General features: G+C 50.2%; 3 protein-coding genes across 3 annotated transcripts; 2 read left to right on the forward strand and 1 right to left on the reverse strand.

Moving 5' to 3' along the window:
* Positions 1 to 734: 734 nt before the first annotated feature.
* On the forward strand, positions 735 to 3,738 carry N7458_004206 (putative MFS monosaccharide transporter; the record flags this gene model as incomplete). Its single annotated transcript, XM_056907588.1, has 5 exons — positions 735 to 878; positions 1,011 to 1,142; positions 1,198 to 1,666; positions 1,734 to 2,638; positions 2,659 to 3,738. The coding sequence occupies 5 exons, from the start codon at positions 735 to 737 to the stop codon at positions 3,736 to 3,738; spliced, it is 2,730 nt and encodes a 909-aa protein (XP_056768315.1).
* An 819-nt stretch (positions 3,739 to 4,557) lies between these two features.
* On the forward strand, positions 4,558 to 7,906 carry N7458_004207 (ankyrin repeat domain-containing protein; the record flags this gene model as incomplete). The annotated part of the gene is made up of 4 exons (XM_056907589.1): positions 4,558 to 5,034; positions 5,112 to 6,129; positions 6,181 to 7,022; positions 7,097 to 7,906. 4 exons carry the CDS (start codon positions 4,558 to 4,560, stop codon positions 7,904 to 7,906), a joined length of 3,147 nt encoding a protein of 1,048 aa, XP_056768316.1.
* A 3,083-nt stretch (positions 7,907 to 10,989) lies between these two features.
* Positions 10,990 to 11,649, reverse strand: N7458_004208 (uncharacterized protein; the record flags this gene model as incomplete). Its single annotated transcript, XM_056907590.1, has 1 exon — positions 10,990 to 11,649. The coding sequence occupies one exon, from the start codon at positions 11,647 to 11,649 to the stop codon at positions 10,990 to 10,992; it is 660 nt and encodes a 219-aa protein (XP_056768317.1).
* Between the last annotated feature and the right edge of the window lie 4,775 nt (positions 11,650 to 16,424).

A 16,424-nucleotide genomic window follows, 5' to 3' on the forward strand; every position in this document is an offset into this window, starting at 1 on the left:
CCCTATCTGTCCTAGTCTGTTGCAAACAAGTTCAACAATCGCATTGCTGGTAGAGACGAGCGGTGGACATCCGAGACAAGATGGACTATGATAGTCACATTCGGGTCGAGTCCTGGCGAGCGTCAATTACTATTATGATTCGGTTCAACCGTTTCCCCCAAGAATAATATGACTCTCCCCGATTATGACGGTTACTGGCGTGCGTCAGAGATAATCGCGCAAAAAGCCGGAGCCTTGGATCCGATCGCGGCGGGGGAGTCGCCGGTCCAGCAGGTGGGAACCAATTGGGAGCCACGAGAAAAACAAGAGAAGAGGATCACGCTTTGTCGCTTTCTCTCCCACTCGGAAACTTCCCCCAAAGCACGACTCCGACTGTCACGTACTTCAAAGACCGTGCTGATCATCTCTCTTCAACTGCGAATCTACCTCTCGCCAGCCTCGTTGGTTCTTGCGCCCCGTTAATATCTTCGCATCCCATTATTTTCTCCTCCTCGCCTCCGGCGGGTCTGCCCCAGCCCTTCGTCTTACCCCGGATTCGGATTCGTCGACACCCCGATACATCTCTCAACGGTCTCCCCCAGAGACCATGGAGCCGAAGCTGGCCCTGTCATCACCACCCTCCTCCTTCGATCACGACTATGCATTGACGCGCATGCTCATTGCAATCGACACTTGACTGACGGTTTTGTGATTGTGAAAAGCCGACCGCGCTTGCGGTACGCGGTGCCGTCGTCATGCACGCCCGACAACATGCCACACTCGGTGTCTCGATCACCTTTTTCGTGATCGCGACTCTCTTTGTTGCGCTGCGGTTTGTCTCGCGCATCTTTGTCGTGCGGAAGGTCGGGTTACACGATTATTTGATGCTGGTCGCGTGGGTACGTGGTTGCTTCCTGGGGTCCCTGCCTGCGCCCGGGGTGGTGCGAGTGCGCATCCTGGTTCTGCCTCGATCGCATACAAGTTGCCCGGAAATAGTTACTTGATGATTCTATTGCTAATCCCGGTTCTAGCTGCTTGACATTGCCTTTTCCTTCTCACTGTTTATCGCGACGGCGCACGGATTCGGCCTACACTCGAGCGACATTCCTCCCGAGAATCGAGAGGCGCTGAACAAGGCCAACTATGCATTCACCGTGCTATACGTAAGCTCCTCCATCTCGTGCCTATCCATATATCATGCTGATATGGTGATCCTAGAACCCGGCCCTCATGGTTGTCAAAACCTCCATCCTCGTATTCTACCTGACCTTGACACGCAATAACAACGTCTTCCGATGGGCCAACTATGTAACACTGGCGGTAGTCAATGTCGCAGGCTTGGCCTTGACACTGATCAACGTATTTCAATGTCACCCGGTCTCTGCTGCGTTTCACTCGACCGTTCCTCATGGCGCCACGTGCATCGATATCGTTACGCTCTACCTTTCTTCGTCCCCGGTCAATATCATCACCGATCTGGCTATTCTGTTCCTCCCGATCCCAATCCTGACGCAGATGCGTCTGCCATATAAGCAGAAGGTGATTCTGGTGATTACGTTCGGCATTGGTTTCTTCGTGGCGGTGGTCGATGTGATTCGAATCGCTTTCCTTCAACAAGCAGCCATCTCGCGTTCTCTGGCTGTGAAATCGATTCATTTGCAGAATAATACCGCTGCTGACTTTAGCTGTATGACTTGGTCTTCCTGTGATGATACTATTCTGGATATTTAACTAATTGATGCCCGTCGCCATAGGGTACGCCTCGCTCTCGTTCATGTGGTCCGTCGTCGAAGTCAACGTCTCGGTCATTTGTGGCTGTGTCCCAAGCCTCAAGCCACTCGTCTCCCGTCTGATGCCGAAATTGATCAGAGACACCAACGATCCATATACCAGTCCCAGCAATAACTACGCAACGGGCGAAAATCCGATCGCGGTCCCCTCTCCTGCCGTGCTACCAAACTCCCTCACCGCATCTCCCGCGGCATCACCATCCGACAGCAATGGAAGTAAACCTTCTCAAACAAGGAGTGTTCGCTCAACTGCCCGCGGGCAAAGTTCAAATGCCCAGATGGGTATCCTCGACATCCTTGGCCAACCTGGAAATGCTCCCACCGATACGGAAGCAAATACACATACGAGCACGTCCCATCCGCCTAATATTACATTTTTTGACTTTGTCAATATGAAGAATCCCGAGAGTATGCTCAAATTGAATAATCGAGAGTCAATTACCCCCATCGCGTTGACGACACTTTTGTTTTTCCTGTGGGGATTTGCATATGGGTTGCTTGATACGCTGAACACGCAGTTTCAGACCATCGTTCGATTGGATACGTGGCACACGCTTGGCCTCCATGGTGCCTACTTTGGCGGCTACGGTGTTGGTCCACTGCTGATCGGTCGCCCAGTCCTAAAAACATGGGGGTTTAAATCAACTTTCGTCACCGGGCTGTGCATATATGCTTGTGGAACGCTCGTCTTCTGGCCCTCCGCTGTTCTCGCCTCGACAGCTGCATTCACCGTCTCAAACTTCATCGTCGGCTGCGGTCTTGCTGTCCTGGAAACTGCAGCCAATCCCTTCATCGCGCTCTGTGGTCCATTGGAAAATTCAGAAATCCGTCTGAACATCTCGCAAGGTGTACAAGCGATCGGCAGCGTGGTATCCCCCTCCTGGCAAAGAAGGTCCTTTTCAAGGACGTTCAAGATACCGCATCCCTCGTAGACGTGCAATGGGCATACCTCGGAATCGCCTTCTTCGACGTCCTCCTAGCAGTCGCCTTCTACTACCTCCCCATCCCAGAAGCCTCCGACAAAGACCTCGAAGAACTCGCCAACCGACGCCGAGAAGACAACATGACCAAAGTCATCGGCGTCCCCGTCGTCTGGCTCACCCTCGCCCTCGGCGTCTGGTCCCAATTCTTCTACGTAGCCGGCCAAGAAGTCCTCTCCGACTCGCTGGAACGCTTCGTCCAAACCGCCAACCCAAACGCATCCCTCACACCCTTTTCTTTCCTCACAATAGGCCACAGCGTCTTCGCTCTGGGCCGCTTCATCGCCGCCTTCACGCAGTGGTTCTTCAAACCCCGCTGGATCCTAATGGTCTCCTACATCGGCATGATCGTCTTCTCAATCCTGGCCATGAAAACAACCGGCGACGCAGCGATCGTAATGGTCATGTTAGTCTACCTCTTCGAAAGCGGCGCGTTCAGTATTATCTTCGCGCTGTCATTGCGCGGTACAGGACGACATACCAAAACAGCTGCTGTCCTGCTTACAATGGCCGTCAGTGGCGGAACTTTCTTCTCCTTCGCAGAATACGCGGCCTACCTCGCCCACGGCAGATATTCCTACGCCGTGCTAGTCGCCCTCTTCGCGGCTGGCGCTATTTTCCCGCTGTACCTGAACCTCGTCCCCGCCGTGAAAAGACAGGTCGACCCCGTGCCGAACGAGTCTCTGCGTCGTCACCACCGGAGGAGAAGTAAACCGGCCGGCTCTGGCTCTGAGGCTGGCCATATGCAGCGCGAGAAACATAGCCATGCTGTTGGCGACGTGCTCTCGTGGCCGAGTAGTCTGGTCTCGGATCCGGATTTGTTGCCCGATTTGCCGATGCCTGGTGAGACGCACCAGAGTTTGAGTGGGAGTCCGAGGATGCGTGCTGGGAGGGGGGCTAAGGCTAGTTCGAATGAGAGTTCGAATATTGGGTCCCAGTCTTCCGGGCATGAGGGTGTTAAGAGGGTGAGGATAGGGGAGGATTCTTGAGTTGTGAGTTGTGGTTGTATATTGTTCTTTTTTTTCGGGGTTTGGCTGGTTTGTTTGTTTGGTGGCTATTTTGAAGATACCCCCTCATTTCTCTTTTCTATTCTATGGCTCACCCGTTGGTTGGCTGGTGGTGCTATCAGGATATTTGAAATTACTATGGGTTGTTGTACATACCTGGGTGGCTATTTTGATGCAAATTCTTGGGATCTTTGGGTATTGGTTTTGCATTTAGCGATGGCGTTTGGGTGGGGAAACCTTTGGGGGTTTGTTTTTCGGTGTACATAGTTTTCTAATTCACGAACATCTGGGAAATACCTCGGATATGAGTTGATTCATGAGTTGATCTAGGCTTGTAGATTTGACTCTGACTCTAGTCCATCTATACACTGGGCTTTCAATGTTGGGCAAGTTTATTGTCACAGGAAGCAGGTGATATAATTCGTGATTTACACCGCCTCGTGGGCAGTGTGCAGAAGCGTACAGGGTCTTCGCCAATGAAAGATGCAGATCACGCGCTAGCCGACGGCTTTGAACAAACAGATTGCCAGCTCAGCGCTTGCTGATTGCCCCAATGAGGCTGAGAAGTTGAGTTGGACCCCGCATCGAGTTCTATTTAACAAAGTGCCCTCGGGTTGGGGAAAAACTGACGATACGAGTCCGTCCTATGCTATTTTCCGAGCTCCACGCCATCCATGACTCTGTTGCGGTTCTGTTTTCCATGCCAAACATTGCGCACCCATAGCCATGGATTCACAAACATTGAAATTGCTCCTGCCTTGGAGATCCAGGGAAAAATCCACGGGACCGAATCCACACACCATGTCCTTGCAGGTTCCTCCTCAATCCTATAGTCCTCCCAATGAGAAACAGGGCGACGTGAAAATGCGGAACCTTCTACGAGAACGCCCTCGGCGAACAAAAGGGGAAAAGGGCAAAGGGAAAGCGTTTTCAGATACTAAAAATGTCACTCCTCACCCTCCCCTCCTGCCAGTTTCGGCCGCCCGGTTGCCGGGTCTTCCCTCCGATACCATATCGACTCTATATGATCCTACTCCTACTATGCGTATCCACCATAGGAAGAGCCCCTTGTCAGATAGGGACTGGAAGATTACAATTGCTGATCCGAGTACCTCGGTTTCACATCAACGAACAACGTCTACAGAGTCTACTTACCGTGACGGCTTGCGAGCTGGATCAGTTCTTCCATCGTATGATGAATCGAGATCTCCCAAAAAGATACAGACCCATGGTACCAATACTTGGTCAGTCGACGAAACTCAGCCAGTTCATTCCTCGGTCAGTGGACAGATTTCCATAGCTTATAGGCTATGTAGGAAATGCTGACCTAGCTATTGCATCATTTTGTCTAATAGTCACTGGATATTTTGGAGGACCTGATCAGCCGAAAGATCAATGTTATACAAGCGATTGCTAATGGAGAGTTGAAACTTGACACAGAAGCCATCGAGGATGGACGTGCTCTCTGTCTCGCTGCCGAGAAAGGCACCCCAGACACAATAGAGGCCTTGTTGGAATCAGGGGCTAAAGTGAACCAAGTCATGAGAACTGGAAACATCGGAAGCGCCCTTGTTGCTGCTTGTCTGGGAAAGCAAGAAGCGAACGTACAATTTCTGATTCAGAAAGGGGCAGACATCAATATGCCTCTTGTCCGTGGAGAACACGGCACCGCACTCACAGCAATCTCCGCTCAGGGAGACTTGACCATTGCTGACGACCTTCTTCATGCTGGAGCATCGATCAATATGCCTGTCACCTCCGGCCGCTATGGCAGTGCTTTAGCCGCAGCCTGTCACGGAAGTGGCATGGAAATGATCCAGTTCCTGATCAATCAAGGGGCTAATATCAACAAATATTTGCCGTATGGAGACTTTCCAAGTGCACTTGCGGCTGCTATTTGCGGCGAGAACAGTGGGAATGTAAAAGTGCTTCTCGACATGGGTGCTGATCCAAACATATTGTTCCCATCAGGAAGCTTTGAAGATGCTCTTTCCTTAGCAATTCACCTGAAGAAAAAAGTGGCAATCAGTTATCTGATCGCTGCCGGGGCTCATGTGGGTCCCCTAGCGTCAGACATGATATGCACAGGGAATCTCGTTGGTATGCTTACCCACCACCATATGGACGTGCATGGGGATTCTTCATCAAGCTGTGACCCGTCCTCAACTCACTTCACCTGTGAACTCCCTGAATTGGTCAAGGACTGTCAGGATATATCGTTGTGGTTATCCAATGTAACAGTCTTGGTCAGAAAGGAAGACACAATTGAATATTCAACCGTGCATCAATTTCTTTTGAAGACCTATGGTTCTTTGGCAATACAATTCATGAATAATTTGACCAGAGCGCTCAAGAGCAAAGAGGGTTTATACGGTGAGCACATATAATGACCAGCCTTCTTCTGATTCTTATGTTTGCTTTTAGTTGATGGAACAACATTTCTCGAGTTCTCCTCCAATTCAATTCGCTTAAAGTGTTGCAGCCTCAGCAGGAAGCTGCCGAGCATGTTCGAATGGGTCTGTCGCACTATCAGAAAGCAAGTGATGGGTGTCACTCGTCTATCTACCGCTTACGAAAAGGTTAAAGCTGGAACGCTTTACCTGTATCTACGGCCATTACAGCCTTTGCCTGCCGATGATTTGCTGCATGGTTGCTGGGCAGAATTATTCGACGGCGTTGTAATTACCCTGGGACCAGGGGTCCGGATACGAGCACCATCTCGAGGGTTGGAACTCGATTGCAATACGATGATTCAACTGGCGGTGGTCGAATACCCGGTTCTTATTGAATCCGGCCCTGACACCCCCTCGGGCCTAGTGTTCTTAGGCTACTCAACTGCTCTTATTCCAATCCAGGAGACCGACGATGGGATGATTATGTGGCATCTGGAAATCGCGAGCTATGGTCGCCAGATCAAAGCTTCCGAATTGCACACAACTCGATCAGACTGGCTACGGAAAAAGGATCTAAATTACCTACTCTCAAAGAGAGCGCTCCTGGGATGGTGCTCCCGAGCGGAACTTCGCTTGGGCGCCAGCACACACGACCTCACTGTGTCATGGTCTAGTGCAAAACAGAAGCCCTTTTCGTTGGAGCTAGCGAATATCAACCTTCAAGGTCTTGCGCAGTCTGCAGCACCAGCTCAAATTGGAATACAAGGGGGCGCGTCTTGGCAGCGTGTGAACAACACGATTAGGCTTACTCCGTCTGGTGAGTACCTGAAGTGCCTGAACCGCAGTAGGTTGGAGCAGCTTGTTCTCTATGATGTTAGTACCATGAGAGCTTGGCTGGTTCCTTTGATCTCAGTGTTCCACCACATGTTGCTGGCTTATTGGAACAGGATACCGGAGCGATTCCGAGGGGGGAGGTGCCTATAGCCGACAATCCGTCTCGGCACCCGGATGCATCGTACGAGGCGTTGATAGACAAGGAAGAAATGGTGATTCAAGGATCGCGGAGAAGCCGAAACTCTCTGACAGTTCGGAAACTCATCATCGGATTTTCGATCAATTTGGGCAGGATTTTGCTCCAGAAACCGAAAGGAAAGAACATCTATGGATACGAGTTCATGGACATTGCTTGTGAACCTCAGACAACCACTTTGAGAAAGACAACTCTAGAAAAAGACGGTCTAGCATGGTCGCCGCTATTAAATGAGATCAATTGTCTATTCTGCTCGAACCTTGGAGATGCAATCGTTGGTAAACGCACAACAGAGATTTCTTCGCCTTGCAATATGTTACCAAATGGATACGATCTGTTGGCCGCATTGATCAGAAGTATCGACTACTTGTCCGAGACACGGGGTGGTTGTCATGAGGGACATATACGTCGGTTATTGAATGATAGTGCCTGGCAACCGACAAGTTCACCATTCCTGGCGTGCAAGCATGACAGACACGGATCATGCTGGAATCAACCTGATTTTTTACAACGAATTATACCTGCTCGACTGACTGGAAAGAGCATTGAGTTTTCCATTCATGACCATGTCAACGGTGCTGTTGTTTTTGGTGGGCCGTTGAAACCTCGAAGGTTTAAATTTTTCGCTCGTGTCTCCGGACAGTATCAAAATCACCTGGCCACAATTCCCGTGCCAATCCAACAGACGGAAGTGAAGAACACAAATCATGTCCTTGTACGATCATGAGAGCTCCCCCTCACCGATGCAAATCTTATCGTCTCTCTCTTTCAAATTGAATTGTCGTAACTTTTCTCTCTGTCTGATACCCTCTGCCGCCTGGTGTCCTGTAAGATAGGGAGCACACATGACGCTACGTGAGGCAGGCCTCGCATCAACTGACAATTTTATCATTTTTCGCTTCTCCTTATATGAGAATATGACATTCATTCTAGAATCCAAACTACAATCAAGCGTGCATGTGAAACACGGCGACGATACTCAAAACCTCCACATCCCGAGCCCACAAGCCGAACCACGGAACCCGAATGCAACAAGTCCACCAAGCCCTTCACCGAGGCTTCACCCAAGGCCCTATAGACACATACATCCTGTAATGCAATGTTCAAGATGCAGCCAAGACGGCCAGAATCCCCACTTAGGGCTACGTAGTGCCGTTACCGAGCCATCTCCGGGTAATTCGCTCGCGAAGGCACGCCCTAGACACTGGATAGAGTTGATGGTGAACACAATCCAAGATTTTGATCTTGTGCCGAAGAGAGGGGCATTCAAATGTTGGGTCCGCGTTCCACTTGGGAGAAACGGTTTGCGCGTCGTTTTGCCTTTTTCCCACTGACAGATACCGGCGTGCCATGAATTGACTGGCAGATCTGCGGAGGGAGGTCGAGGGCATGACTCGAGATGACCTGGATACAGTGGATAGGGGAATTTGTTATTCATACCCGTCAAAAACTAGATGCAGTAGTAAGTGATTAGTGGCTGCATCCTGCCCCTTATCGGGTGCAATTATTTCTGCAGAATCGATCGCGATCGATCTTGTGGTGACGCTAGGGTTTCATATGTACATAGGTAAAGTTGAGGCTTTATCTTCGGGAATTCGTAGTTCGTGCTATTCCTGGAACAAAATACTGCATTGCCTATTCATCTCTTGCCAAGTATTGTTAAAAGTTGGGAGACGGAGTCAAAAGTATAGCTCTGGAACTTGCAGCAGCACAATATTTCGTCAAAGAATACAGAGAAAACGAGACGGCTCATGGACTATTTCCAAGAGTACAGGGGCTTTAGTCCGGTTACCCCGTGCTGAAGACAGCGGAAATGCAAGTCCACTCTTAAGAACCACTCAGCAAAATGGAACAGCCCCCTACTCGCCCTCCCCTGAGCCTCGACGAGTCAATGACGATCGCGCCAACATCACGATAAATCAATATTCCAAAGCTCACGCCGGACATCGTATCCCGGAACTTAAAGCCAGGATGATCTCGGAGAATTTCTAGTAATCACCCAATTACGATTCGTTATGCAAGTCTTGGGAGCTCAGGAGACTCCGCCGGGCCCTCGTTAGTGGCAGACTAAGAGCGAGCTAGGCCCCCATTTCAGCCGCGCCACCTTACCCTCGAGCGTGCCACAGACGCTAGAATAGCAGGTTTTCATGCTTCGAAGAAAGACTATGCCCAATTGAATTTGTTGGGAGGAAAGGTGTTGATTGGTCCTTGTTGTGTCTTTATTTTGAGGATATTTGGTATCTTTGAGGATGAGCTAGTAGGCCGTTGATAGGGGGAAGATTTGCAGTTTGTACTCTTAAGGAGAGAGAGTTGGCGTAGTCGCAGTCGTTTCCCTATGATACTGGATACGTGCAAGCTCCCGTGTCCCTATCTTTCTCTGGTATGGACACCAAGTCTGCCCTCACAACTTAAAGACAAATGATTCATGCCAGAGGGGCAGATGCCAAGTGAAGCGTTCACGGACCCGGTCGGAGAAGTAAGTGTAGAACCACGGATACCTCTATCCTGGTTCGAAACGCATCTCGATTTCGTGAACCACTTCACGGGCCAACAACATCCTGTACCAAGCAATTCCAATTCCACTACGCTACCACTGTACAGTTTCCACGAGAGAAAAGACCAAACAGTATCAAGCCCCGCCGTGTCCAAGGGAGAGGCACCTTTGTCCAGATTGGATCTGGGGTGTCCACAGCGGAAAAGCGCAAACTAGTGGGGTTGAACGAAAGAGAGATACAGAGAGAAAAGAGAATAATGGGGGAGAACAGAAGTGGCTTTGATTTAGTTTCATGGCTCACCGATCGCGTTCCCTCTTCCGCCGTGCCCCCTTCTGCAAAGCCAAAAAGGAGAAAAGGAAAAGCCAGAATGGTTCTCCCGGCACTGGAATTGATCCTGGTTCTGACTCCTGGCACGGTTCACTGGCTGGCAGGGGCAATGATTGACAAACCTCCACCCGGATTGGGACTGACCCTCTTTCTGTTTCCTCCACTCCAAGGACGAGTCAAGTGCGAGGCTAGCGCTTGTAGGCCTGGTGACTTGAGTCTTCCGGCCGAAATGACATTTTGTCAAGGGGTTCCTGGACGGTTATGATGTTCAGCTTGCGTTTGGTCTTTTATTTTGTTTTCCCCTTTTGCTTTTTGGGAATGCGAATTCTAGGGCACACCCCCCTTCCGATCCGACGGGTTGGTAAAGGCGGGTACGGTGGAATTTTGGTGCAGTTGGCCTGCTTCTTTCGGGTGTCGGGCGTTTCCGACCCAGTTGATTTGAGATGAACTGGGAAATTTATTGTTTCAGGCCGCCTTGTTCACACGAGGTTATGTCCGTGGAAGTGTATATTTCCAGAATGGTGATCAAAGGAGGAGATCATAGCAATGTGTAGTATACTGTTTTGTGATTTATCCCATGCTTGAGAATGTAGAATGTATGTATAATCATATCCAACAATTCTAGCGTGTGAGACGCAGAGACAAGCCAGTGGACTCGCTGATCCTCTGTTCTGTAGAATGCAAGGGTGTCTGAGAAGGGTAGTAGGTGTCCGACCCGGCACAGAGCCTTCATGTAATGATGTATCAAAAAGACCCTTGGAAGAGCCTTCGTGAAATGAAAAGGTACACGATCGCTAGACAAGCCCCATGGGCGTGGAGGACTCAATGGACGCCATGTCGCCAATCCAATGTGGGGTGCGATGCCCCGAATAACAAAAGGGGATGGACACGCCATAAGGTGATGGAAGGAGTAAAAGAAGATGATGAACACATGTCATAGAAAGAAAAAAATGGCACACCGAGAAGGGACTAAAAGTGCTCTGGTTCATCAGCGAGAACTTCGCGGCCGCGAGTTCTGTGAAGATGAATCGTGGAGAATATCCGGCGCTCGTGGGCCAACCATCCAGTCCTCCATGGCGAGCCACTCGCTCCAGCTGCGTTCGGCAGCTTCAATCTCCGCGTCCAAGGGACCCTGCAACGGGCGCAGGAATGGGATTGTTTCCAGCGGGGGAATATCGTAGTCCTTTTTCACGGATGCCCAGCCGCCACTCTTCGCGGCGAATAGATAGTTGCGACGTTCTTGCTCGTGCAATGGGCCAACACCTGTGCTCCAGTCGTCTCCGAAGAATCCATGCAGCACACCTGGGAAATCCATGCCCGTGGCAACGAGCCGGCGAATATACGGGATCAATGATACGGCGGGTAGGCCAGGTGGTGCTGGGCCTGTAGGAGTTGCTGTAGAGGGTGCGGCCACGGGATTCGAATTCATGATCGGGTGTGGTTGTCGTTGGAAGGGTAATTTGATGTTTAAAAAGGCGGATAGTGCCTGGACGGGCACGCTGTGTTGTGCATGGTCGAGGAAATAGCGTTGGCAACTCTGATAGCGTGGATACCATTCGAAAATGTCAAAGTTGTCCTCAGTTCTCCCAGGTGAGGCGCCAGCCAGCCCGATCATGACCGCCGGGTCGAATTGCGATTGTGAGTTCATGCGGGATGGTGATGCTGATCTGGGCGGCTCTACAGTGTATCTGCGGGCAATTCTTGGTCTTAGCCGGGTTCTTTGTTCTTTGTCCTTTGTTTTTCTTGCTTGGGGATCATGTCATTGGGATTTGTCTGACGGCCTCCTTCGTGTTGGGGTTGGCTTAGCGGGGCATTTCAATTCGCCTTGCCCCAACAGCGTCTGGGGGTGTTGAGGAACACAAAGACGCAAAGGATGAAAACCACAACGGGAAGGTCAATGCAGCAGCAACTGGATAGGGGGAATGGTTACTTTGAAAAGAGATCCCTACCTCGACGAACCAGGAGGGAGACACGGCGTCGGGGGGAAGGGGAGGATGAAGAAGAGGAAGGCGGGGGAGCAGAGCGGAACAGATCTCTGATGGCCCCGAGTCCTCGGCCAGATTGGGGCTTATTCATGGACATTTGTCATGGAAGGATCATCGGAGGAGGCAGCTCATGACACGAATTGTTCGATCGGTGGGTGAAATAGGGTGGGATAGAGTCGAGAACTCGAGGTAATAGAAAATCCCTGGAGGGAACAGATTATGAAGTAAAAGAATTGCGGACATACATGTTGAGGAGGGGAAATCAACGGCTGCGTCAAAAGAAATATAGCACAAAAGAGGGAAGAGAGAAGGAAAAAGAGAAGAGGAGAAAGAAGAAAAGAAGGAACTAACGGAATCACAGTCCAAGATAAGAACGATGTCAAAAGAAAATCGGGGCTTTGTTCTGGAACATTCATAGAAAAAGAGCGAGGTGGGAGAAATCGTGCGGAGAGTGGATTTCCAAAGTATACGGAGGATTTTGGAGTAATTTTTTTTTTGGTTTGAAATCGGATCCATCAAAACGGGTCTATCCGGTTAAGCCAATCATGATGACCAAGGCCCTTGTCCCTCAGATCTTGCTGCCCACGGGTCACGGGTGGATACTGGATCGATCTAGATGAAGGGATGGTGGTGGACGAGAGAGAATTCTAGGATTCTCGGGACGATTGGACAATTAGCCAGCCATTGGACCGCGGGAAAAGTGTATAGGTTGGTTGTTCCTCCCGCTTTCTGCGTATAATCACGATAATTAGCTACAAGAGAATGGAAAAGAAAGTGGTGCATTAAAGATTGAAAGCAATATACTGCGGTACCGTGTACAGTAATAATAATCCCCCAACTTGGCAAGAGCAAGGTTTGGTTCAAACTTGTCAGATCCATTTCCATTCCGCCAGTGAGCGGCCCCTCTCCCAGCCTCTTTGCCTCCCCCATACCGGCAACTCATTCAAAACGAGGAACATCCGCCGGCCCTGACTTCCTTTATCCACGGTTTTGTTCGGCTAGACGATGGGAGGCTTGAAGGCTGACTTCCGGTTTCCGATTCAGACCCAGTAACTAAACTATTAGTAGTAGTACTATACTGGTCTTTCCAAAAAAAAAAGTCGATTATTCTCACATGTTATTATTAGCTGGCCATTGCTGATTTCTGATTTGCTCAGGATCCTTTTTTAGCCTGCCGCAGCGCCCAGTACCTGGATCATCCATTGAGGTAAAAGGATGCGTCCTTGCGCCGGGTAACTCTGCATGTGTTACGGAGTACATGGAGAGATCCCATCGTCCACTTATCCATCCCCATTGGTTGGCGTAATCGAGACGGCGTCGATTCTAATAACCATTCTTATCCAGTGGCTTTTTCTCCTTTTTCTCTGACGCCTAACGCCTAGGTGCCGGTTTTCTGTCCTATTTTCCCTATTTTGTGACGTTACGGGATTTGCATTCTTTTATTTTCTTTCCAACTCCTCTCCGCGGATCAACAATAGTCTAGCGAGCCACAGGTGCCGCGCGTGAAAATAGGGGGGAGGCTTTCTTGCCCTTGAGAAAACCGGATCCTACCTTTCCAGGACCATGAGTGCGCTAATCTACCCACCAGCGAGCTTGCTTGCTGCAAGGCGCCTAGTCATGATTGAAATCAATTGACCACGAGGACAATTGGGATTGACCGGCGCATTACTCGATTCTCTGTAAGCTGCAAAGATGACTGGTCCAAAAGGTGGTCCTCACATCCACACTCTAATATACATACACCCATCCATTTACAGAGGTCGTGCCCTGCCCTACACATCAATATCATGCTGCATACCCTGACGGTGGCTGGCGCAGTGTCAATGAATTGACTTTCGACATATGTAGAAACGGATCGTACCCGACCGGCGGGAAGTTTTTGCTGATGCCTGCCCAATTCTACCTATCCACCCCTGAATTGGCAAAAGGGGGAGGCTGTCAAGGACTCAAGACGGCAGGTCAAGAGGATCCTCACACGGATAAAGAAGTCTCGATGGATACCCCATAAGCGAAGAGCTTAGTTTGCGATCGTGGCGTCGCACCGAACGAAACCGACGTGCTCGGGTATTTGACGAACGGGTGAAGGAATGTGTTTCCCCAAATTGACTCGTCCGCCCGAGACAACAAAGAGAAATATAAAGAAAATCAAACGAAACACGAGCTAGGATCACACCAAGGACAGCTAGGCCTAGCCACTTATACTGTAGGTGGTTAGGCACTGCGCCAGCTTAAGCCCACAACACCTCTAGTGCAGTGGACGATCTCCGACCGAACCACTTAGCAGTCTCGAAATGATAATCCCCCACGCCATCGAGCAAGTTGATGCTAAAAATGTTAAATATGGCGTCACTAATCCTAAGCAAGAAGCTCAAGCCAGGGCAGTGGACACACAATCTGGGATCTTCGGGCGCGAAAAGCCCAAGGCGCGAAAAGCAAGGGCCACCCCTCGAGCCGTGTGTTCTTTAAGTTCGTTCTTCCCCATTTCCCCTTGACCACTTCGGCCTGACCAAGCTGCGGCTACGGCCCAACTGAGTACTCCAAGTCTTCGTCTTCCACACGAGGGAATTATTTAGCTAATCATCAGGACTCGTGTTCGCAATTATAATGAAGACCTTTGGAAGCTTCGGTCGACGACTTGCATACATAGCTAAATACGGGAATTGGTGAGATCGGCGTTAGGATTGGGGAAGATGGGGCCCCCTTTTCTGGAGACAAAGAACAGGCGGGCCCCCCTGTCAGCTGCACGAAATTCAGAGACAAGTCAGGGGAACGAAGGGACGTGCTGACAGTGCCATTAGCTTGCTTGAATATTGATCATGGTGCTTGATTGTTCTTTGATGTACCATGCGCGCATGGAACAATGCTAACGGCAGCGTTTGAGTGGAGTATTCCATTACAATCGGCTTTGGATTGCCTTTCGATAACTACGAAGAGCTTGCCACTATCCCTTCCTTCTATGTGCAGGTCACAGATAAGTTTCACTCGGTTCCCTAATTGCAGGTGGATGGCCAGTCAAGCTTCATGCCTAGGGACCAGATTCAACTTTCCTTTGCTCAATAATTCCCGATACATAAAAACCCAGGAAAATCTGTGTGGCTCCAGCTTGCGAAGATCAGAGACGGGGAGGGATATGCGTGCCAATCGATTCCATATGCAAAGTCGTTGCGGTCGGGAAAAGCTATGTGTCACACTGAAGTCAGCCTCTAAGGCTCGACGACGTGGCAAATGCAATTCCTTGTATTTCACATCGCCACACGCTGTCATCTCAAGATCAAGGTCCACATGGGCATAGGGGCGATACGCTCTGCACGTATCTCTGTAGGCTGTGTTCCAGGAAATGCATGACGGCCTTTCCGAGGTCGTGGTTGATCTTTTGGCGCCAGACGCGCAAGGGTTCAGCTTGCTTGTCGCCGTACTTCTGTCAGACCGCGATGAAGTACTGCGTGCTTGATATGGCCAGCTCTAGACTGAAAGGGGCAGGTCCATGTTTACTTTGCCATTGGGTCGCATTTTAGAGCCTGATCAAGTTCTGAGACGTTGACACCGCCATTTGGCTTGAATATCCAATTGCACTGGCATCTACTTCGTGATTATTCCAGGTCCTTGGTTGTTGTTTGCAGGCTTGCAGATCGCGGGTTGAGATGCGGGTTGAGATGCGGGTTTGGAATAGCACTCGTCTTTTTCTGAGGAGTTGATTGCCACTGTCTGTCCGGTTCAGGTATCCTGTGGCGCAGACATCTTGCATCGGAAAGAAGATAAACCAAGCTGAACAAGATAGAATCCAGCTGAACATACACCGAACGATCTATCACAGTCATTAGGGATGCCTTCCCAAGAAACATCAGTATCTTGCTCTCGTATCCCACTCCACGTACTCCCTTACAAAGACTACTCAAATGCCTCATATCATTATCTGCAGTTTGCAGACACGCTCCCAGACACCCACCTACCAGCACAGTGCCACACGTGTGAGTAGCTATGGCGGTATATCAAAAAAGTGATCTATCACTTCGCGACACCGCCTCCACGCGCTGCGCTTTTAGCGCCTGTAGACGTGCCGACGGTGCCGTGTGTTGCGAGCTGTCACCCGTAACTGCAAACCGGAATAGTGTGAGTGAGGTACATCTGCCCTTTTCTCTCGCCACTGCGGTGATGCACTCTTGAGATGCCGGTCTATCCTGTTTTCACCAGGTCGTGTTGCATCTGGCCCCCATGGCAAGAACAACGTAAACAAACCTAACACCCGCCAATACTATCAAGATGATCAGCCACACTACTCGGCCGAGCGAAACTACGGTCGGATGGGTGATGAAGATCTCGAGTAAAAACAATGTGTCATGGTGCATGACGTCGGCAGGCACGATCCTCTTTCAGGATAGATAGGGAAACTGGGGTGTTGCAGATGTCTTCCTATTTTTATTCGCGGGGTGCGGGCTGA

Source organism: Penicillium daleae (assembly GCF_028827525.1).
Source record: "Penicillium daleae strain IBT 16125 chromosome Unknown utg000004l_segment0_segment0, whole genome shotgun sequence".
Classification (NCBI taxonomy): Eukaryota; Fungi; Ascomycota; class Eurotiomycetes; order Eurotiales; family Aspergillaceae; genus Penicillium; species Penicillium daleae.